This window comes from Harpia harpyja, chromosome 8 (genome assembly GCF_026419915.1).
Source record: "Harpia harpyja isolate bHarHar1 chromosome 8, bHarHar1 primary haplotype, whole genome shotgun sequence".
NCBI lineage: Eukaryota > Metazoa > Chordata > Aves > Accipitriformes > Accipitridae > Harpia > Harpia harpyja.
The window spans coordinates 37,956,377-37,980,678 of record NC_068947.1 but is presented as its reverse complement, the minus strand read 5'-3'; the positions used below and the strand labels follow the sequence as shown (position 1 = coordinate 37,980,678).

The following is a 24,302-nucleotide window of genomic DNA, read 5'->3' as shown; positions in this document are numbered from 1 at the left end:
CATCAGGCAGTTTGTGCACTAAGTAATTTTGTGTGGCTGAAATCGCCACAGGAGAATAAACAATAGAAATAATAGGAAGGTAGGTAAAATCTGAGGAACTAGGTTAACATTAAGCATGTAAGTAAGCCTATTGATTAATCCCTTTACAGAGTCGTATCCTAGTACTTATTTTAGACAGCATGTGACTTTAGGACTCTGAAGTTGAATACAACATCTAGTGCTCGTGTATGGTTTGATATCACAACCTGCAGTCACATACAGCGATTTACATGCAGTAATGCCATCTGCAATCTCATAGCAGAACATTTACAAACCCCAATTTTACAAAATGTTATGCATAAATCAGAAATTACAATGGAATGCATATACCATTGACTCCTTTGTGCAGTTTTCCTGTAAATTGTAATTGGAATTGCTGTGAGCTACAGTTGGCTGACAGTGGTCTTGTATAGCCTTAAGCTCCACGAAGACACTTGAGGCCAAAGGAACAGAGAGATTCTTTTTCTTTTCTTCAGGGGAAGATACATGTCTGAAATCATAGCAGTTGAGGCATTTCCTAAATGAGCTTTAAAAAACCTGGGCAGTAACTTCAGTGCTTGCAATTTTTCTGTGGAAAATTGGAAATTTAGCAATTGTTTTTGTTAATTGTGCCACCGAAACACAATATTTGCTAGCAGAGTTTAAGCTTAGATATGTACAGCAGCTGATGTGCTGTATTTCAGACTTGTGCTGCATATTCATTGATTTTGATAGAGTAACAGTTTATTTTCTTTCACCTTGAATGTTGGCAATCAGCACTAAGTTATCCAGAGAGGTGAGTTATCCCAAGCTTGTGATCTTCTGAGGGGTTTCAGCTTGTGTTACTTTATCTTGTTTATGAAAGGCTGGTTTTTATTTGCAAGTATCCAATAATCATGGTTGTGTGATTCTACATTTGGACGGGGAGCGGGTTACCAACAGCTTTGTAAATTTATCCATAGAAAAGCTTCCCTGATATCTTCCTGTGCCTCAGAATTTGTGGTACATACCTGGCTTAATGGATAAATGTATTTGGGTTGGCTTCAGAAGAAGTAAAATGATCCACTTATTCATCCATTATTTTTTTCCCCCATCTTTTCCATGAGTATGTATGTGCTTTCTTTTAAGAGGCATACCATATCAAAATCATAATTGCTTTAAATACATTACAGAATACCATTTTAGAATAAAACATTTACTTTTTAAAATTGGAAATTAATCTTCTCCTTGAGTTTTATTTTGGAATAGCAAACTGCTTGAAGTTTAAACAAAGTATTTCTCTTCAAAGAGAATGCCATGTTTCTTTTGATCCAAAGTGGTTTGTCATTTGTGGAACAGAAGGGAAGAAGGAATGATTTCAGAACGGACAGACATGCATTTCAGAAGTAATAAGGATTTCAAAGTGCCCTTGTTTTACTTTGACTGAAACTGTAACCTGGAATTGCCAACTCTTTAATTACAAACTTACTTGTATCACACCAGATGCATGAAAGGTAGCTATTAAAAGCAAAAATTTAATATTCATCCTTAGATAAGCCAGGGCAGAGTTTGGGCATGAGAAAAGAAGCAAGGAGCAGGCAAGCGTAACATCCTTCCCCAATTTTGTCTTACCTCCTCTCTTCCTTCCTTCTAGCAAAGCTAAGAGGAGTCAGTGCCTATGGCCTATATCTACAATGCTGCCTTCTTCCATGCACCAAACTTGCTGTCCTTCCAATCAGTAGAAAATTACCACTCGCTATAATCATAATTGTATCAGACCAGTAGCCTTCTTTCAAGGGGAAAATCCCTGCTGTTCCCACCCCTCTTAACACCAGACATACTTTTTTTTTCTTTGTCAGTGACAGCAGGGCAGGATTCCTCCCTAATGTCTCTTCAGCAAAGTCAGAAGAACACACTGGGAAGACAACTGCTGAAATTGTTGGGTCAAAATTAAGATCTTAAAATTACATCTGAAAAATTGGCTCTTGGATTCTGGTAGGCAATCAACTGTTACGTTTTTCAGTCCCATCTTCTCACTCCTTTTCCCTCAGCTACTAGTGAAACTGCTTTTATATCAAGCAAGTCCTTTGGAATCAGAAGCAAAACTGATCTCGATGATCTTGAAGGTCTTTTCCAACCTAAATGATTCTATGATTCTATGATTCTATGATCTGTGTATATGTTACCTAAGAGTTAATACTTTTTAATAACTCAATATGAACTGATAGTGCATCCATAAAATGTGTACTTTGGGGTGCTTTTTAAAGAACACCTCATTTGAATATTGTTATTTTGTCTTATTACAAGAGAACGAAGTACTGCCTAGTTTGTCAAGCAAGGTAAAGAAAATAGTCTTGAATATGTCAAAATAAGAAAAAGCCACATGCATTTTCAAAATGATATTTTTAGCAATGGTTTCCATCATACTGCTGGAGGAGTCAGAAGGAGTATGAGTCTGTACAGTCCATATATGTTTGAGTTGCTCTTTCATTTGTTTCAGTTCTGTTTTCAGATGGGGAAGCCAGAAGATAGTAACTGCAGTACATGCTGGCATGTGTAAATGTGGTAGCTGGCAGGAGAGAGAAAGAAATCTCTCTTTAAACATGTGTGATGAAGCCTGAGGATGGTGTTAAAATAATATTTTGTAATGCAAACCTGGCAGATTTATGATAATATTTATTTTAATGAATTGTTTCCGCTTTAAAGGCCTGCAAAAAGGCACGTAAGGTTGTGTTGTGGTTAAGAATGGCAGGGACGGCCCTGCTCCAAGTAACTGGGGATGTGGTGAGCTCTGACCATCGCAACATCCCCCGTCCCCAGGGCAGCTGCTATCCAGGTTGTCTCCTGACACAATTAAGAGTAGTCTCATGCTTGTGGTAGTTTGTGCTAGGGGGTATTGGCATTTCCTTCCCACACCTCTGAAGGTGGTTATTCCAGCGCCTCCCAGCCTCTCATGACAACAGGGTGCAGAGGACCCAGCCGATGTGGCCCTTCTGTCAGAGGCTTCTCAGGGGACCATAGGCAAGTCAGATCCATCTGTAAAAATACAGGGATGTCATCCTTGTCTCATCAAGGCATTGCAAGGGTAAATATATTAAGCATTGCAAGTCTCCATTACTTACATAAGGAAGCCGTATAAATAGCTTTGGTGGATAAGAAGTTATCTCACACTTTCTTATTAACAGATGGAACCTACATAAAAAATACATAATGTGCATTTGTTTAGTGATATTAGTGAAGTTGTCTAGATAACAATTTCCAGCAGCAGTGAGGACTGTCTGTAAATTTGAAAGCTGTCTCTTTTAATGATTTCCCATTATATACCAAGAACAGATTTTTTTTTTTTTTTTTAGCCCGTATACCAAAGTAAAAACTGTGAAGAATTGTATGATCAAAATAGCATATATATCTAGGCTGGAAAGGAAAGAAGGTGCATTATAACTTCATGGAACAGATTTAACTTAGGACCAAAACTTGCTTCTATTAATGAAACTTATTTTCTTGTTTTGCAGCTTGCAGGCCGGGATTCTATAAAGCATTTGCTGGAAATGTAAAGTGCTCCAAGTGCCCTCCACACAGTTTGACTTACGTAGAAGCAACTTCTGTCTGTCAGTGTGAGAAAGGTTACTTCAGAGCTGAGAAGGACCCACCAACTATGGCATGTACCCGTAAGTCTGATTAGTACCAGTGTCTGCAATTCTCTTCTCCTGTGCCTCATTTATTTATTTTTGTATTTTAAAAAAATGACATGAGTGTGTACATTTTGTGAAAAATTCCATTCAAGATAACCAAAAGAGATTTTTGAAATCAAAATTCAAACAGCATATTTCTATTTAGTCTAGATATCCCTAAAAATACTCTCAAGTTTCTTAGTTTGGTGACTTTTTAACTTGTAGTTCTGAGAGAAAATACAAGGTGTGTAATCATTGTCATATAGATAACAATGTTGAGTTTTAGCTACCAGTATGTATTTTAAATACATGAAAATATGCTTGTACAAAAACTTTCAAAAAACTGAGGCGTCACATAAAGAAAAATACTGGTATGACATACTTAGCTGTCTCCCCAGATTTAAAAGAAAATTATAAGACAAATATCATCCCAACACAATCAAATAAAAACTAAACTCTCTAAAAAAGACAAGAAAAATCATAAAAAGAAAGAAAAAAGATGTATCCAATCAAAAGGAAATACAGTTAAACCATCTTGCATATCATCTTCTTTCAACAGTTATTCCCTCTTAAACTGTAATAATGAAAATTCTTTAGATTTTTTGATAATTTTTAAAATACAACATTTTGTGATTTTTTACTAACCTAAATTTTTCATTAAGACAAAACTGATGCCCAGCAAACTAGGGTCAGAAATTCTGACTGAGAAGAGAATTTTATTACTTTGATCAATGTGCTCCTGTCTAGAAACATAAAGCACAAATTTTCTTTTCACTTAATAAAATATTTCTCATAGATTTTCATACGTGGTTCATTACTCACTGGGATTCATTTATTGATCATACAGCAACTATATCTGTTTAATCTCAAAACTGGGAACAAACAGCAGCATCTAAAAATCTGTGTGTGAAATACTATACATATAAAATCCTATTATTTAATAAAGACGATTAAAATCTGTTTGCAAAATTTTCTAAGATACCTAGTTTCTTGTGTAGCATTTTGTTAGTTCTTTTGGCGGAGGATTTGATTGTAGCACATTTTGTGCCACAGTCCTCTTGTTAAGAGAAGTTTAAAAAAGTTAACATGTTAAATGCATGAAGTATTTTAACAGACTAAGTATACAAAAAGCTTAAGAGATAAAACCATATAAATAACCATAATAATGTTGCAATAACCATCAGTTTATAGTCATAATTTTGATATATTTAGACTGCGTAAGGTAGCACCATGTAAAAATAACTGAGATGACAGAATTGAACTACTACTAGCAGAACTGAACTGCTTCCTGTGCTCATGCTAGTCTCTCCAGTTGGCACTGTACTGAGCAAATTGGGAATATACCAGGTAATTTGGAGCTGATTTACAAAGTCATAGGCACTCAGTAGTCCTGAGGTCATTACATAGACCAAGACATTGTCCATCCACTAAATGGGAGTGATGGTCACGAAAAATGGCATTCCTCAGATCCAAGGCACTTAGCACAAAGTTGTCTAATCTAACAATGGAGTTTTCAGAGGCAAAGGTTAAGTTCCAGTCTCCAGCTACATAAGGGACATAGAGACCAGAGAGGGACCCCAATCAAATGCACACAATCTGCTGTCAGTTTACTCTGGAGCAAGGCACATAGGCCTATCACAAAATATGTGAGGGAATAAGCAATGCTGTTTCAGACTTCCTGCAGGAAAATGGTGATTACAAATAATTCCACTCAAATGAGTGCCCCAAGCACAGGCCATTAAAAACTTACCCACTGAACTAACACACATCCCAGGCACTCTTGACAGTTTCATGCTTAGAAGGATGGTTTCACTCATGCATTATGCAGATGTGGTTCCATATTATTTATAAGTCATTGATTTTTCATCTCCAAAAGACAGTTCTTCTCTGAAAAAATTACTCATACATGGCATTATGTTTCCATAATTATCTTTTAGGGCACAATTTTAAGCCCTGCTACCCATTAGTATTGATAAGGTAGAGAGGAGCATGAGAGCCCTGTGGCATCAGTGAGCAGGTACCTATAACACCCTGGTGCTTTCCCAACAAAAGCAGGGTTCCGAGAGCTGCTTTGGCCAAAAACTGTCAGGGAAAACTTGCTGCCAGACCTCTCTGTTTCTGCTGAGGATGTCAGCCAAAGCAGCCGAGTGAGTGGAGGCAGGGAAGAAATCAACCACAACAGAGGTACCAGTGCCCTATCTCACTCCAACTTGGGAGAAATAAGAAATAAAGCAGACAGTGAACCACATTCTAGTTTCTGCCTTGCTCTTGGTCCAGTGCCACCATGCATTGCCTCTCATTCAGCCTAGACTGCAAGGTATCAGTACTTCATTGACTGTAACAGCAGATGTATTCATCTTATACCTACCATGATGATTATTTCACTAATTGTCAGCTCTGCAAATGACACCAAGACTCTTGACAGGCAAACTGCGTTCTTATCTTCTTGCACATCATCAGTAATGAAGAGTCTGCAGGCCAAATTATTCCCTAAGTGATATCTTTAGCCCCACTGCTTTCAAATTATGCTCTCAGTTATTAAAATTATGTTTCTGTCATAAATACAACCTCACTGCCTTCGGTGGGTCTGTGCAGATGTGGCTAATTTAAATGTAATAAACAAAGATACAGATATGAGTAGAATTTAGATTGTTCCTTCCAAACTGTCATGCTTTACTGTAATAAAAGGAGTTGAAAAGTTAGAAGAAAAATGAGCCGATTTGACTAAATAGAGAGAAAAGGCTGTACAGTAAGAAAATGCTTTTTCTACATAACCACTTTTGGGGCAGATCTGCATTTTTTATGTTCATTTGCAAATTTGTATCCTGATGTGAGATGTGACATAAGAGATTAGAAATTTTTCTTGTGACTTTCTAAATGAAAGTTGTTCTTGAATTAAACACAGAATGAATAGTGGATTCCCATTATCGTGGAGGCTCACACAATCAGATCAAACAGGTGTTAAACTCAATGATATATATTCTTCAATCAAAATCATTTAGAACAACAACAGTCTGTCCTGGTTTCGGCTGGGATAGAGTTAATTGTCTTCCTAGTAGCTGGTACAGTGCTATGTTTTGAGTTCAGTATGAGGAGAATGTTGATAACACACTGATGTTTTCAGTTGTTGCTAAGTAATGTTTAGTCTCAAGTCAAGGATTTTTCAGCTTCTGATGCCTGGCTAGGGAGAAAGCTGGAGGGGCACAAGAAGTTGGGAGGGGACACAGCCAGGGCAGCTGACCCAAACTGGCCAAAGGGGTATTCCATACCATGTCATGCCCTGTATATAACCTGGGGGAGGGGGGGGGCAGGGGGGATCGCCGCCTGGGGACTAACTGGGTGTTGATTGGCGGGTGGTGAGCAATTGCATTGTGCATCACTTGTATATTCTAATCCTTTTATTATTACTGTTGTCATTTTATTAGTGTTATCATTATCATTATTAGTTTCTTCTTTTCTGTTCTATTAAACCGTTCTTATCTCAACCCATGAGTTTTACTTCTTTTCCTGATTTTCTCCCCCATCCCACTGGGTGGGGGGGAAGTGAGTGAGCGGCTGCATGGTGCTTAGTTGCTGACTGGGGTTAAACCACAACAGTCCATTTTGGCGCCCAATGTGGGGCACCAACATGTGAGCCGGGCAGCTCAACCCCCAAACTATGGCTTCTAGGTTTTGGGTTTTTTTCTCTTGGTCGAAAAGTTTTGGTCTCCATCAGGGCAGGCATACCTGCCAAACCCCTTACAAATTTCCTCATAATCAAACATTTTGAACCACCTGTATTCGTACCTATTTGATTTGCTTCCCCAAGTCCTGTAAAGCAATATGCCTAAGACAGGTAGATATTTTAGTCTCTCTCTTCATTCCTGCATAGGGTTAGACAGTATTCCTCACTCCAGAGTTTTTCCTCAGTACTGGAAAACTTGCATATGCAGCATTATGGAAAATAAGGACCTTGATTTAAGATACTATGAAATTAAGAGTTTAGCTTCATGCATCCACTTTTCAAGATGAGCTTCAAATCTGTTAAGGGAGAAGCCGCTGCCCGAGCATTCACACACCGATCAAGGTGTTGCACGTACACCACCCCAGACTTTAACTGCAGCAGGCGAGTCCAGTGAGCCGACGGGTGCCCCTTCCGACTCCTCACACACACACACACACACACACACACACACACGCGGGTGCTGCCTCTTCCCTCAGGCTCCACCCTAGGTTGCCTGAAGCAGAATCTCTAATCAAGGCCTTCAAAATAAAAAGCATAATTTACTCTATGGCGCACAAATTCAGACAGCTCAAGCTGGGTGCCTCCAGAGAGGGGCCCCAAACACTAAAATCCCTGGGTGTTATAGGTTTGTGTGCCATGGGGGTTCTTTTTTGGTAGCGGGGGAGGGGCTGCAGAGACGGCTCCCGTGAGAAGCTGCCAGAAGCTTCCTCGGCTCCAAGCCGGACCCGCCTCTGGCCCAGGCCGAGCCCGTCAGTGACGGTGGTCGCGCCTCTGGGAGAACGGATTTAAGAAGGGGAACCGGTAGTGAGTGGTGGGATTGGAATGTGAGAGGAACCCCTCTGCAGGTACCGAGGTCAGTGAGGAAGGAGGGGGAGGAGGTGCGCCGGAGGAGGGGATGCCCCTGCAGCCCGCGGTGGGACGGCAGGCTGTCCCCCCCCAGCCCATGGAGGGGAGCGGAGGCCCCCCAAGATGGCCGCGACTCCACGGGAAAGCCCGCACTGGAGCAGTGCGTGACTGAAGATCAGCCCGCGGAAAGGACCCACACCAGGGAAGTTCGGGAAGAGCTGAAGCCTGTGGGAAGGACTCACGTTGGAGAAGTTGGTGAAGGACTGTCTCCCATGGGAGGGACCCCACGTTGGAGCAGGGGACGGGTGAGGAGTCCTCCCCCCCGAGGAGGAAGGAGCGGCAGAGACAAGGTGTGGGGAGCTGACCCCAACCCCCATCCCCTGTTCTCCTGCGCCGCCGGGGGGAGGAGGCAGAGAGAGCCGGGAGTGGGCTTGAGGCGGGAAGGAGGGAGGGCTGGGGGGAAGGTGTTCTGAGGTTGGGTTTACTTCTCAGTATCCTTGTTTTGATTTGATTCATAATAAATTAAATTGATTTAGTTTCTTCCGCAAGTTGAGCCTGTCTTTTGCCCGTGACCGTAAGTGGTGAGTGATCCCTCCCTGTCCTTCTCTCGACCCACGAGCCTGCCTTTATATTTTCTCCTCATCCCACCGTGGCCAGGGTGGGGGGGAGTGAGCAAGTGGCTGCGTGGTGCTTTGTTACCGGCTGGGCTGAAACCACGGCACTGGGCAATTATACTCTTACAATCTAAGTTCTCACCCCTCACACCGTAGTCTGGTCCAAGAGTAATATGTGGGTCCGGGGTCTGGTCTCTGTCATTGGGTCCTTTTCATTGGGTCCCTAGGCGGGTTCTTTTTCTTTCCTGTATTTTAGGCTAGTTGTTACTATGTCTCCTCCTCCAATCAGAAAATAGGTCAACATAAAACAAAAGCATTAAGCAAGATATGAGTTCTGCTTTATCATGAACAACTACTTTTAAGCAGTTAAACAAAGTTCTTAACGTCCTCCAAAACTTATTAGCAGCTTCTATAATTTATATACATTCCTATGCTATTATAGCCTCACAATCTTATCCTATTATTGCCATGTGCTGTTTACATCTTGTTCGGGTGTGGTCCGCATGCTCATTTAGCTCAGCTTTGCCACCTTCCGCAACAAATCTAATTTCATTAATTCCGTGAAAGTGCATACTGTATGCTTTTCCAAAATTGTACAGGTCCCATTTTTACTTCATATAACTGTATTTTGTAAAAGAAGAGTGTGCACTTTGCAGAAAAGCATAATAGAAATCTGATTTTAATAAGAAGAATGAAAATTACATTAGTATATATTGGTAATCTCTTTCTCCTAGCCTTTTTTCATTTGATTGGCACTTGTTATCTATCTCTTGCTGCTACTCTTTCTCCTTATTGTATTTCTTTGCCATATGCTAGTACTCTATCAGTGATCTCTCTGCATACACAGTGAGCAAGAAATAGCATCATACCTAATCCCCTGTCTGATTACTCTGTACATAAACTCTAACATTTCTCACTATAATGTAATTGGATAAATTGATCCATCCTTTCAAGGTCAAAGGCAGGCAGGCTTATATTGGGTGCCTGAGTCTGAATGCATCTCTTTTCATGTTATGCTTAAACAATTTTGAACCCAACAAACTTATGCTCTGTTCGATAACCTCTGCCACAAACTGTATCCTCTATTTTTAAGAGTTAACACTGTATTCCAGCAGCAAAATCAAGCAACATGCTTGAAGCCTTCAACTCTACTGCCTCTATTGTTATTTTTATATATACACTTGTTTGCAATTTATCATTACGCTCAGACTTGGAGTATTGGTTTGCAGTCACTGACTTCCATTCTTCCTACCTGCCTCACAGAAAAAGAAGTGATTCTGAAAAGGAAAAAATGTAATACGGCATTCTATATCAAGTGACACTACTTATCTATGCTACATGTATGTACGTATATAAAAAAGCAATTGTCAACTCAAAGGGTACAGCCAGATGCTGATTCTGAGTATTCTCAGATGATGGTTAATTTTTGTCCTTCTGCTGTAAATTCAGTAGTCAAATAACACACACTCCTAAGAGTCCAATAGTTGGTAACGGACAGTTCTCACTTAAAAACCGACAAAGTTTTTTCCAGAGAGTCATCACTCTGTAGTGTTTAAAATACTGCATTGCCTTCATTGCCCTCACATTCTGCAGCATTGGGTTTGCTCCTGTCTCCTTCCATAAAGGGCAGAATGCACTTCACCTTCACAGAGGGAGAGGATACGCAAAGCAAGATGAGCTGCAAAGCACTGCATGAGGCATAAACTCAGCTCTGTTGCTTTTGGAGTGGGCCCGCTTCTCTGTAAGACATCAGTGCCAGTCTACTCCACAGAGAGTGTAGAAATACTTCTTACTTTATAATTTGTAAATGAAGCAAAAGACATTGCTCACACTCAGGCTGTGTTTCATTTAAGAAGCAGAAGAGCTGCTCATCCATCTGAACTGTGTTTTACTCTTTTGCATAAAATTCAAAGTCATGAATCTTGCTGTGAGGAAAGGATCCATCATTTTCACCGATATACTTGTTTTCTTTAAAAATCAATATAAGGAAATCCCTGAGAGCTTTGCACACAGATGCTTGCAGAACGGTTATTGCTGCCAAGTTTTTCCAATGTGTCAAATAATCTTTGTATAGTTTATAAATGATAACAAAGCAGTCAGGCCACATTCATAAAAGCCCAGTGACACATAATTTAGCTGAATCTGAGGATTAGAATTAATTGTCTCTCTTTGTTCCAAGTTCTAAATCTTAGTAAATGATTCACTGCATGTCATTACAGCTTAATATTTGCATGAAATCACAGTTTAACTGGCATAATTTAACAGCAATTAAAAAGCTATTTAATCGTCATGCAAATTGGCATGAGGGGCCTTGAGTATGAAGTGTGTCTGAGGTTTTTTTCAGTATTTGCAGGCGGACAGTCATATACTTTCAGACACATCTAACATAATTGATAATGTTCTCCCTATTCATTGAAATGTGAATGTACAATAATTCATGTTTTCTCTTACAATTGAGGATTAAGTCCCAAATCATGAATATAACAACCTTCACTCTCTAGTACAAATAAAAATTAAATTTTTTTAAAAAGTCTATTTTATCTACTGTATTGGTTCTTCTACTGATGCCATCTACATATAGTACAACAAAAATCTGATAGAAAATTAAAATTGACAAAGCCAGATAAAACTCTCCTATTGCCTGAATTCACATTAATTCCTGTTTTGGCCTGCCAAAGTTGAAGTAACATAAAAAACCTGAGCTGTGATGACCCATTGTCATAGTATCTATAGTTTATGTAAGATTAAATTTAAGCCAGTTTTAAAATAATGGCTCCAATTCTTCGAGCAATTACACACTTGCTTAGTTTTAAGTGCATGAGTATTACCAATTATTTCAAGGGGATTACTGATCCGCTTAAACGTGTGCACATATGTAAGTGCGATTAAGGCTCATCCTCCATATTCCTAAAACTCCTCATTGGTTTTAACAGTGGGAATTTGTTAAGACCAGTCATTATTTAATTATCACAGCATGTTTTTAGAGGAAACATAATTATTCCTATCTTCTGCACATACATAATAAGGGCTGAAGCTGAAGTAATCTGTGCTAGTTTTAGCTTATTCTGATCTCAGGACTGTTCTCCAGAGTAGCTAGAACCATCAACCTCACAGTAATTTTATGGGAAGTTTAGAGATTTGTGAATCTGAGACACTCTAAGGTTGTAGGGGCTTTTGGACCACATCACCATCTTCAAGACCGTACCTCATCTCTGTTTTCCACACCGTTGGAAAATGATGTATCAATATAATTAGCCTTTGTTAACAAGTTCTATTTATAAATACTTATTACAGTATTTCAAATCCATCAGTGTTAGACTTATCACAAGGTCACAGTCAAAGACCAGGAAGGAAATATTCAAAATATTCTCTGTGACATAAAAATTGCAAATTACAAATATAATTTTCATCTGACAGGTTCCAGAAATATTCATCTTCAGTACAAATGAGCCACATACCATTCAGCTAAATGATTTCTTGATATGCTGAAAAATATGTGGTCTTTACTGTCTGGGGCTTTTTGGCTGCTAACTATGAACTCTTCACAGATAGATATATGAATAAATACTCACACATTCAAAATATTTTCAACTTTCTTGTCCACTAGAAAAATGCAAAGCTATATAACACTTCCAAATATCAAGTGCTTGAAATCCAGCAGCTAGCTCATCATTTACTTTAAGGCAAAAATCATTTTAATGAAAACATAGTCTCAGTTATTTAAAGTTGCAAATAAATACCAGAAAGAAAAAAGCAACTCAAATGTTCAACTATAGTTCACAGAAAACCTTAACATTTATTAGTTCACATTATCCCTCCAACACCAAACTTTTTTCTCTTTACAAGCATTCCAGCTTTTATACCCACATTTATGGCACATAAGTAAACAAATAGCATCACTTAAAAATTACAAATGTTGGTGAATAGTGACTTTTTTCTCTGCAACTATTATTGCCTCTTTCATTCATTAAAGTTAGTATTCATTCTTGGTCCTATGTATAGGTAAAACTGTATACATCTTTACTACTGTATAGCTTATTAGTAAAATGTAAGATATAGCAATGTTTTCTGTTAAAGTATAGTCCATTTTAGTATTCAGGGTAATATTCAAGAATTAAGAACTTGAATAAATGGATTTATTTCAGATGGAGGTGCATATTTCAGAACCACTCATGGGCTTGATTTTCTAAATCGCTACATTTTGTTTGGTCAAATAAATAGCTAAAAGTTTGAAAATCGAATCAGTGTATCAGTGCTGTAGTAATTGCAGATCTTAAGGAAAAAAGAAATAATGGAATTGAATGATTAGAAAAAATTATATCTTTAATTTGGGGGGGGCTGAGATTTGAGATACTGATTTATGTATGAAATGTTAGGAGGAGCTTTGATATTTTGTTTTCCTTCCTAATGCAAAGTTCTGACCATTTATCTGACCATCGTTTGGGCACAAGGTCTTGCCCTCATGCTACAAGTTGTAGAACTGGAATTTACAAGAGTGTTGATCAGTATTTTTGTTCATTTGTTTGTTTAGTTCTTCTCTCATTCTCTTAAAGTTTTTATAAAGGACATTATGAGATTTTAATTATCTGACCTTCTCAGATTTATGGTGCCAGTCAATTTGTTGGGTGAAATACACTCTGTGTAAAAATTAGCTGATGTCATTTGCAAATGTTTCACGCAGTCTTTCAGTCTGCTTAAGAGGCCCTGAAATAATGAAAAGCTCACTCAAAGTTTGAACAGTATCTCAATCAAAACTGTGTACTTAAATCTTGCTGACAAGTTATATAAATCATGAAAAACTGCAAAGCAAGCTGAAAGTTTTCAAAGTTCTGCTAACCATTGGCTAAGCAATCCATGTGCACTGTAAATTTATGTTGAGAGCTGGTAATAAAATGCTTATTCAACTCATTCAGCTCAAAAAACCCCAGAGATCACCAGCTGAGTTTACCACAATCATGTTACATGGAGTATAAGGCCTTGCATTTTGCCAAATCTGTTTCTTACATAATTTTTATTAGCATATTTTGGGACTATATACAAATTGTTTTTGAAAGCCATGTGTCTGTAAGTGCTTGGTTGAAATATGTTAAGTGGAAGAATATAATAAGAAATGGAGATAAGATAATTCAGACTTCCTTTAACAATTTCTGCCTTTCCTTCACTCTTCATTAATTTCTATCTGAAAAATCACTAGGTGGTAAAGTTCTTCTATCAGACTGTGGAGCCGATATATAAAGCCTCAAATGATTTACATGTGATCCTACACAGTAAGTCAGCATAACAGCTTAAAACTTGTTGGACATACCTTGACTATTGTGGGATCCAGGGGAAACGGGTCACTCATGGTTCATCTGACAGTACATGGAGAGCTTTACCACCTGCTGGCTAGCTGAGAGCTTTCCTATACTCTGCCTGCTGCTGCTATCTTTGCATCCCTCCACACAGTCTTCAAGAATTATTTTTTCTCCTGCTTTGCGGCCATCCTTTTAGACCTTTAACTTGCAAGGTTGATGTCTTCACTGTTATACTGATGCTGATGAGATGCCGGGTGGGAAAGAAAAAAACTTGTAAACTGTCTCTTGTGCCTAATAGTCTTGGCCTGTTGCCACCTAACTCTGTTAATGAACAGCAGCAAAGAAATCCCTGGGGATAAGCAGTGAAGGATAGAAAAAATATCTGGCACTAAAGAACTAATACAAACAATTTTAGCTCTTTTAGTTATTCCAAAGCTGTTATTTATTTATTTTTCAATTTGACTCTTAAAAAACATCAGAGATTATAAGCATTCAGAAAAGCCTACATTACTAGGCGTAAAATAAGGAAATAAATTTTGTGGTTAAGGTCTACCTCAGTGTCCCACAAGATCAAGAGGTATTTAGTGCAAATTTGTATTATCAAGTCTAGGTTTGACATTCCCAAGTCATTTTTATGTTGCCTTAAATTATTTCTGAATTAATTGTAATTTATTTAGATTATTCAACTTTTTATGATCTCACCCATTTATTATTCCTGCTTAATTTTTAAGGGTAGTAAGTATTTAGATAATTTTTAATTTTTACATTGAATTTGTTAATGAAACATAACTCTTTTAGCTTCTATTTGCAAATAATTGCCTTAAGGCTAATATGTTTTTTCATGTTTTTTTTTCTTCAAAATAGACAACTGTCACTTAAAAGGCTTTCCCCTCCTTCTCTGCAGGGCCACCTTCTGCTCCGAGGAATGTGATTTTTAACATTAATGAAACAGCTCTCATGTTGGAATGGAGCCCCCCGAGTGATACTGGAGGAAGAAAAGATCTCACTTACAGTGTCATCTGTAAGAAATGCGGGTCAGATGCCAGCCAATGTGAGATTTGTGGGGGAGGTATCCGTTTCATCCCCAGGCACACAGGTCTCATCAACTCCTCTGTGACAGTGCTTGACTTTGTGTCGCATGTGAACTACACCTTTGAAATAGAAGCCACAAATGGGGTCTCGGAGCTGAGTTTCTCTCCCAAGCAGTTCACAGCTATCACAGTTACCACAGACCAAGATGGTAAGTCCCAGCACTGCGTGTCTGTTACTGTGCTCCTGTCATCTATGCGCTTATTAGGGGGTTCATTTTGTTTCTTGGAAGTCTTGGTCAGCAAGCTAGGGTGTTTTGCAGATTGTTAAATGTTTTTGACTGCTTTTGGTGAGGACTTCCAGCTTCTGCTGATGAGGGCATTAAATGCTTTTGGCAGTTGGCCCTTGACCTCATTACACAGGGCACAAAAACATACCTCCTGTTTAAAATTAAGTGCAAGCTTTAACTACCTGAGACTAACTGTATCAGTGGTTCATTGGAACCGGAGTCTGCATCTGGTGCTTTTCCAAGTCTTTCCTTATGATTTCAGTTTTGAAAGAGGAAACCACCACAGGTTATCCATTACAATTTCACAATCCAAAGGTGAAATGAAAGTGAACTTGCTTCCTTTAATATCCATGTTTCATAGTACTAATCAGGCATGCTTCACTGTAAGATATTTCAACATTTGTATGAGCCATTTCTTTAGGTGAGGTATCCTAACAGACTTTTTCCTTTAATTGCCCACTTTGCATTATTGTTTTTGAGCTTTTTCTTCCCCCCATTTCAGTTCAGATTCATGTTCAAGGTCAACCTTTATGAGAAACGTGGAAACGAAAACAGCCCTATATTTTTGTTTACTTCTGCAACTTTTTCCTCTTCCATCTTTAGAAATACTTACTATGCCAGGAAACAGCATCATGGGTTACCAACAAAGTAATCTATATAGCAGTGTTATCTTCTGGCTTGTGTTACTGTAGATGAGAAGGTTATTTCAAAATTATCCCTTGCTGATATTTGTTCCAGAAATGTTTTTCACCTACTGTGCAGTGACATTGCAACTGTAGCTGAAGCGTTTAATGTAGAACAGGAACCGAACTGGCAACACTACTGTTTTGAGTAGAAGGCCTTTGATAATATGAAAGTATTTAGTAAAAGTGCTAATGTTCAGGAGGACCCTGTTATGTTCCACTTGTAGGAAGGCCCTGGGTTCTTTACTGATCAGCCTAGCAAAAATCTTCTTACCTGTGTATGTGGGACAAGTAGTTTTGTTGATGAGTAAGTAATGACTTGTTTGCCTTTGGGCATACAAAAATTAACAGCTTGCTGTGATGATGATGATGATAATGACAATGATGGTAATACTAATAATATTCATGAAAATGGATTAGAAAAAGCACGAAAACTACTCACTCACCGTTCATGTGATGATGGTAACAGAAAGGCTAATTACATAAGATGCCTAATGATACATGCCTTGCTCTGAGAATTCCCTTAAGCTCTTAGGGTACCTATCATGTTGCAAACCTGTATCTCTTTTCCTTTCTCATTAAAGGCAAAAAACATGGTGCCAGAAACTACCCCTATGTCTGCTTATTTTTAGATGTTTTGTTATATGGTACTAAATGCAAGGCACCAAGCATGCACAAGTGGAGGTCACCAGAGATACAGTTTGTTTTTAAACTGGCTAACAGTTCTGTGAACATAGCTTGTGATGTGTATTTAAGTGGTGGGCTTGTAAAAAGTATGTCTTTTGCTGTTGTCTGTTCCTGGTTTAAGGATATAGATTTTCACTGCAGTTTACTCAAAGGAGGGGAAAGACCAATGTTTTGATAATTTGTGACACACTGACAGTAAACTCTAGAGTGTAGAGTGCTTGCATTCGCTGTAATAATTCTTACATTACTAAAAATGCTGTTGGAAGGGCTTCAGAGAATTTAAGACCAGATTTCCAGAATATCTGTCAATTTATTTGGATAGAAAAAGACACCTTTGCAGGAGAAAGCATTGTAATAAATGAAATGGAGGCATCTATAAAATGTAGTTATAAAGATAAAACTATTTTTGTAGGCTTACAAACTGTGTAGTTGTTTAAAATCATAAGCACGGTAACTGTATATTTAGAGAGAAAGATAGTGTCATAGGAAATATTGAAGAAAATTAATGGCATTTTCATTGATGGAAATTATTGAGAGGACAATAAACATTTTTGTGAGTTACTTTTAGTCATAAATAAGAAGTGATACAGAGAAAGCTAGGTTATCTAACCTCAGAAAAGGAAGCTGTAGAACTAAAGCTTCAGAACATTACAGGGATTTTATTAATGTTTATAAATTACATGGAAGTTCTCAGATAAAAGGATTAGTGACTTTTTTATTTTTATTGTTAGCCAGCTATTAGTAAACAATTTATAGTTTTGCTTTTGCCATATTTACCAAAAATACTAAATAATCACCTTTATATTGCATTTCTTTTCCTAGCTACACCACCAAACAGTAAATTCACTGTTACAGTCTTTCCTTACAATCTTAATTATACTGAAATGGCCAGTACTTATTGCATGGTGTTGCAGGTTTGTGCACACGTTCATATAAAACAAAGATCCAAGATTATATGCATGATGTGACAACAAACCAAAAATATCTTAATGTGTACAAGGGCTGCGTTACCAGAAGTCCAAACATATTGGTTTAAAACAATTTCTCTCCTTTGATGTGTGTCTAATATGAAAGATCTAGATCTATAATAAATTATACCTACACAATATATTTATTCCATGTTCATACTACCTTTTCATGCGTAATCTTTCCATACATACTGTTTTAATGTTTTTGGTATACACATTTTATGAAGTACTAGACCTCTTTATAAATATATAAATTGTTTTATTCAGTTGTCATATTTTTGTAAAGAATATAGAACAATGTCTTCAGCTATTGTAAACCTAGACCCTTCTGTTAGCTACAATACTTTACAATAGCTAAGGAGCTAGCATTTTATTTTCTTTGAGCATATTGGATTTACTTCCCTCTAGTGGCCCCTTCTTTTTGATGGTTTATGTGAAATTAACAGATTCTTCTTTAAACATGCAAAATTATTTGTTTGTTCTTCAGGGCTTTTTCTCTCTTTTTGGAGAAGATACTACTGTTGGCATTTTCCTCAATAAAGTAATGCAATGAAGAGTACCTTGAGCATGCATAGAAACTGAAGAATTGTATTCTACTACAGTTAGTGAGTAGAGTAGTCTGAGAGCATCAAAGAGGGAGAATATTTGCTGACAGGAGAAGTGAACTAATTCAAAAGTGATTAAGGCTCATCTTTATGCACGGAGCTCTACCACAACTAATATTAAAATCTTAACTGCCTCCTGATGCAATCACCAGCATCAACAAGTACACTGCTCAACTTTAACAATGACAAGAAGCAGACTAAAGGAAAGTAACACTTTGAAAAGGCTTTCCAAACTGCATCCCGCATACCTCCCTGCGATTTGATGACTAAAGCATTACCAGACCTGATCAAATACTGAAAAAAAATTACTAACATTAATGTAAGTCATATAAAATGAACTTGGTAGCATTCATGACTTTTTTAGTTATTAATTTTGTACAAGTATTCATAAATTCAATATCCTTTTTTTTGTTTATTTTCCCCGGGCTTCATAAGGAAACAGTTTCTGTGGTCACATTGGCTGTCAAGCACCGTAAAGAACTGTGAACCCATTAGCCAACACGAATTCAATAACAGAGAAAAAGATTTCACAGGTATTATGTTCTCTCCACAGAAGTGTGAAAAATGACCACTTAGAGTCACCAAGCTATTAGTTGGGTCTGCAAGTTGAAAAGAAAGGTTCAGCTATGTAAGGCTAGCTTACTGGACGAGAGACGCCATCTGACCAACCACTTAACATGTCTGTTGGCTAGTCAGTAAAGAAAGAATATGTGTAGTTCCTGCATGATCACAGCATGTGCTGTGTCTTGTCCAGCAAGTGTGGCAAACAAGGATGGGGTAGGGATGTGTTAGGAAGCGTAGATATTGTAGATGGAGAGATGAGGGAAGTGAGCTATATGCTACTCTTGTGTAGCTTTGTTTCAGAATGTTTTGAGATATCAAAATAATCCCTACCTTCAATTCAGATAAATGGAAATTCTGCTCAGAAAAGCACTTAAGCCAAGTCCCTGTTCAAGGAAGAACATTAGCACATATTAAGTGCTTTCCCAAATCACTGCTAAAGTAATTTGTAAACAACTGAAAGGTAAAACATGTTTTCAAAAAAAGCCTCATCAAAAAATGTTTAACAATACTGTTGTTCAGAAAAGTGCCTGGATGCCTTTTCTTTATGGGAGCGAGAAAGTTTTATACAGCCATAAATATGCTGAGTTTGAAGTAATTGTACTCAATCGACTTTAAATCATTGTGTGAAGAAGCAGAGAATTATATGCTGAATTGTAATTTATGTTTCTCTTATGACTAATGGAAGGAAGAGACACCTCACTATATAACTTCCTTAGCATGCCTTAGAGTCTGCATTGCCTAAAGAAAATTGAGAAGTACTTGAGGCTTTTCATGCATAATTAAAGTAATAAATAATGAATAATTAAGCAAAACAGAACTTAAAATAATAGTTCCTATATCCAAATAATAATGTCCACATACACATTCACTCAGTGGGCATTCATAAGTTCTATTCCTTGAGAACAGAGGGGTTTTTAACATTGCACTATGGAGAGTGGGAGTAGAGTCATGAGACATATCCTGAGTACACGATTATACAGGCGGGTAGTGGCCTGCTCCATTTCAGTCCACCATTTCAACTGCATCACTGAGGAGTGGCACTCCGTAGCTATAGTGTTTCTCTGACAGAGTAGTTTCCTCATTGTCTGGTCTGCATCTTCACTGCATCATATCCCTCCTGTGGGACTCCATGCTGGCAGCCCCCAGCTCACCTTTTGCCGGCAAGTCCCACAGCAGTTAGCTCTCCTAGAATCATAGTTTAGCCGTGGGACTCTTCGCGGGCATCGTTCCCTTCGTGGGCTCCTTCCACATGTCTTTCCTGCCTTGATGGAAAGTTTACACTAGAGAAATACTCCTTGTGCCATTGCATCCCAGAAATCTTGTTTTCTCCCTCCTCAGTTCTGCAGTTTGTGAGTGACTCTGGTCTCCATGACATCAAAGACCTGCTACCAGTGGACAAAGTTTGAGTCATGAGAGACTTCGCTCTGTCTGGGCACACACCCTATCACTATATTAAAGGCCTGTCTAGTTTTGCTCTGTCTGTCTAGTGTTGGGAGCCTGTGACTAGCTGAGGTTTTCAGGCAGACTGAAACCACAAATCTGGCAGGATTCCTTTGTCTAATACATTTTATTTTATGTGGGTCATTGGCAGATATATCCTAGGTGATGTTTCCTAATCTGATGGTAACATCTTGCCAGTGTCTGAAAGGGATTGCCTTTCATCTAATTCTTTTTCCAAGTAAGTTATGGCCAATTCATTGTTGCTAGTACAGGTGGGTCCTCAGACATATTTGTAGCCCAGTGTGGATGGTCTGTAGCAACAGCAACCTCTTATCACTCTCTTAGAGCTGTGGGAACTGACGAATGCACAGACGGATTTCAGTGTCTCTTCCAGGAATAAACATGACCGTATCACCATGAATTAATGGCATATAGCATTATAATAACAATCCAGATGGTATAAGTTGAGAGCCTTATCTGAGTGTCAGAAAAGCGTCTCAGTGACACTGCCAGGACAGTTTGTCATGATTAATCCTTCTGGCTGATGACAGTATAGTTTCAGGGTGCTCACTGGGGTGGCAGGGTAGTTCCCTGTTCACTCATCCTAAGTTGCTTCCTATAGTAGCATCTGACTTTCACCCTAATCAAAAGTCAGCTTTCCTTTTTTTTTCCCCTGAGTCTCAAATCTCTACAGCTGCAATTGTCCTTTGTAACTTTAAAGTCAAGAAAACTCTTTTTATAATGACATGATGAAGCCCTTTGAACCATCTTCCAAACTGTTTATGTTAATGGTTTACAAATCTAAAGGAACAGCTATTTCTAATCACTGTTGAAATGGAATAGCAGGTTGCATAAAAGCCTGTTATGAAACAGTCACAAAACAACCTCCATCAGAAATTGCCAGAGCTCAAGCCACATGAAAGAAAGATCATGAAATTTTCATAGACAACAATAAATAAGAAATTTATGGCATTTGTTTACCTGACACCTACAGCTGTATTGATAGTTCTACCAAGCCCTGTACTGTCATGGGAGCAGTGCAGAACAGTGCTGCTGGTGCTATTTATGTGAAAAATTTGGAGAGAAATATCAACTCATTAGTTACTGGCTAGGGACAGTCCGTAAATGTCCATACTGAATGTGACATGAAGATAGTAAGAGGGATTACTAACACAAAAAAAAAGTTTGAGACGTACTCCCTATTTTAAGTCACTTTTGAACAATACATTTTAAAAAGGTATTCAGCATTATGCAATGAATATTCAGGCCAGTCTGTTAAACTATATGAATGTATATGCATATTTATGTCAGTGTGTATATAAATTAAGCATTTACAGTTGGAAGGAAAACCACAAGGCAAAAATGCTAAATCTCAATTCTCAGACTTCTTCAACTAACATTTTGTTGAATACTCTTCAGGTCTGCCAGAATTCAAAGTTTTGAGGCAAGGTCTTTGTGCAGCATAGTTGTTACCCACAGATTTTCATCTACTGGTCACCTCTGTACATTTAGACTACTTTTTGCTGATGTTTCTTTACACATATGACCAATTACTACACAGTAATCATAGGTGAAAAATGGCTTTTAAAACAATCTTGATTTATATCCTGAAGATTTTTTAAATACTTACAAATTTTATTTAACAAATACGTTCTTTTTCTGCTGGCAGATATTGATGATCAGCCATTTCTTTAATACAGCAAAAGTCAGCCTGATTCCATTTACTTTCATTTCTTATTCACCAATATTATGCACTAAGCTAGTCAGACTATGCATAGCTTCAAGATATGTTTCTCTAAGTTATGCAATACGAAGAGAACAAAATGAAACTCTAGTTTGAAGGAGGAGGGGAAAAAGGTTAATCAATACTGTAAAGTATTTTTCCCATAATATATTTACCAATGTGGTCTTTCAGCTTTTGTAATAGTTTCTTTCATTGCTCAGCACACTATTATTTATAACCATTGGCAATTTGTTTGTCATGCATTTTCAACAAGTTTCTGATTTAAGTTGTAGTCATTAAAATACTGTGTCCAAATGCTGCAACAATTGTCTATTTAATAATAATAGTTTATTTCAATTTGTAAAAGTGATCTTTGTGGAGGAAAATGTAAAATAATTGTTACAAATAAATTGGTAGGCATACAGCACTGGAATAAGAAATATGCCTTTATTTTGTTTGTTCCTGTTGTAGTCAGTAGCTGCTGAAAGGCATTCAGCACACGATTAAGCCCCCTAAGAATGAGATATTTATTTACCAACTTTGGTGATTTTAAACAAGAATGTTAAATAAGCTTATTGGTGCTATCTGCACACCATTCAGCTAAGAACCATGTTAGGATAATCAAGCACATTTCAATTAGCTGGAACCTCTCACAATGAATGATATATAGCTAGAATAATCATTATTGAGTATTCTAGCCAAGGTAGGGTACAAGATATTTCAGATATAAACTGGTGAATTAAGTAATTGGAAATATCTGCCACAAATGTTAATTGACCAGTTTACAAAATTCTTGAAAGTTACACTAGGAACCTTCTGTTTTCAAAGCCTACCTAAACATTTCTGAAAGCTATTTCATTAAAACAGAATAAAATAAAACAAAAAAACAAACCACAAAAAAACCCACCAAAACCAACCACAACTCTGGTGTTCCCAGTATATGACAAGTAAAATGAAGACTTCTGTTGCATTCTTGGCAAGAGGAGTGATTTTGGTCAAGGATAGTAAAGGAAGACATTCATCACAGCTAGTCAATCTGAAATAAATTGTGTTTGTAGATGTCATGACTTTCACACAAACCTTTAGGGAGCATGTTCAAAATGAAGGACATGGTAAATTACAAACCAATTCTGCTGATGTTTGCTATAGGGTCTTTAAAGCAATTATGTCAGTAGCAGGTTGCTCCGATTCATTTGCTTCTTAAAATGTAGTTTCTTCATTACACTCAACAACCCTTCTCCTTCCACTTCTGTGACTCTTCCATATGCATTTGCCTTAGGCTCACTGTTTGGAAATAGTTTTCATTTATATACAATAATGGCATTAAGTTGTGCACATTGGAATAAGCTTGAGTGCAGACTCAAAATTACATAGTTTCCTAAGCTTCAGAAGTCTATTTATTTTACAATTCTGTTAGCTTCAAGGTAATATTTCTAATAACATGCTTTCACCTTTTTCTGCCTGGCCTACCAATGAGAGACATCTGTTTACTATCTTCGTATCCATGTTACATATTTAAATGTTTTCCCACTGTGGTAAAATTTATACTGGGTCTCCAATGAACAAATAATAAAGGTTGCTCCTCTGGAAAGATTATACTAGCTGGGATATGCACACTTAATATTTAGTTTGGGAATGCATCTTGCCTTTAACAACCCCTGTCATAAGTGAGCTTTCATATTCTAGTCTGAATTCTAGTGTGACAGAGATAAGGTGCGGGGGGTGACAACCAATGTCAAGATTGGCCGGTGTATTGGTTGGCCAAGAGCAAAAGAAGGAAAAAAAAGACACTCTTGATCTGCTAAATCTGTTTTCTGTCTAGCATGCAATCTCTGGTTTCCATTGAGAATTGATTTTTGCATATTAAATATGCATCTTTTTCTTTATTTATCCTCATTTAAGACTTTCTTTAAAACCTTCACTTAAGCAGGAATATTATCAGATATTCAAGACATTGCTACAGGCTCTAAAGTGGACTTTTTCAATAAAACCATTTAAAATCAGTTTCATACTTTGTTGACCCTCTGGACTGAGTGCAACTAATTCTGTGAAGGACTAACTATTCAGAGTATTTTGTCTTGGTTGTTTTCACTTATTAAAGTAACATGGAATTTAGCAAACAGTGCATCAGATAAAAGTGCCTGATTTTGCTGTCTACATGTAGAAAC

General features: G+C 37.7%; 1 protein-coding gene across 6 annotated transcripts in view; it reads left to right on the top strand.

Moving 5' to 3' along the window:
- Positions 1-24,302, top strand: part of EPHA6 (EPH receptor A6) — a 529,992-nt gene that overhangs the window by 260,675 nt on the left and 245,015 nt on the right. For all 6 annotated transcript variants that reach the window (XM_052794417.1, XM_052794413.1, XM_052794416.1 and 3 more), the window contains exons 4-5: positions 3,510-3,665; positions 15,051-15,386. In XM_052794417.1, the coding sequence (XP_052650377.1) occupies positions 3,510-3,665; positions 15,051-15,386 (492 nt within the window). The remainder of the gene's footprint in view (positions 1-3,509; positions 3,666-15,050; positions 15,387-24,302) is intronic.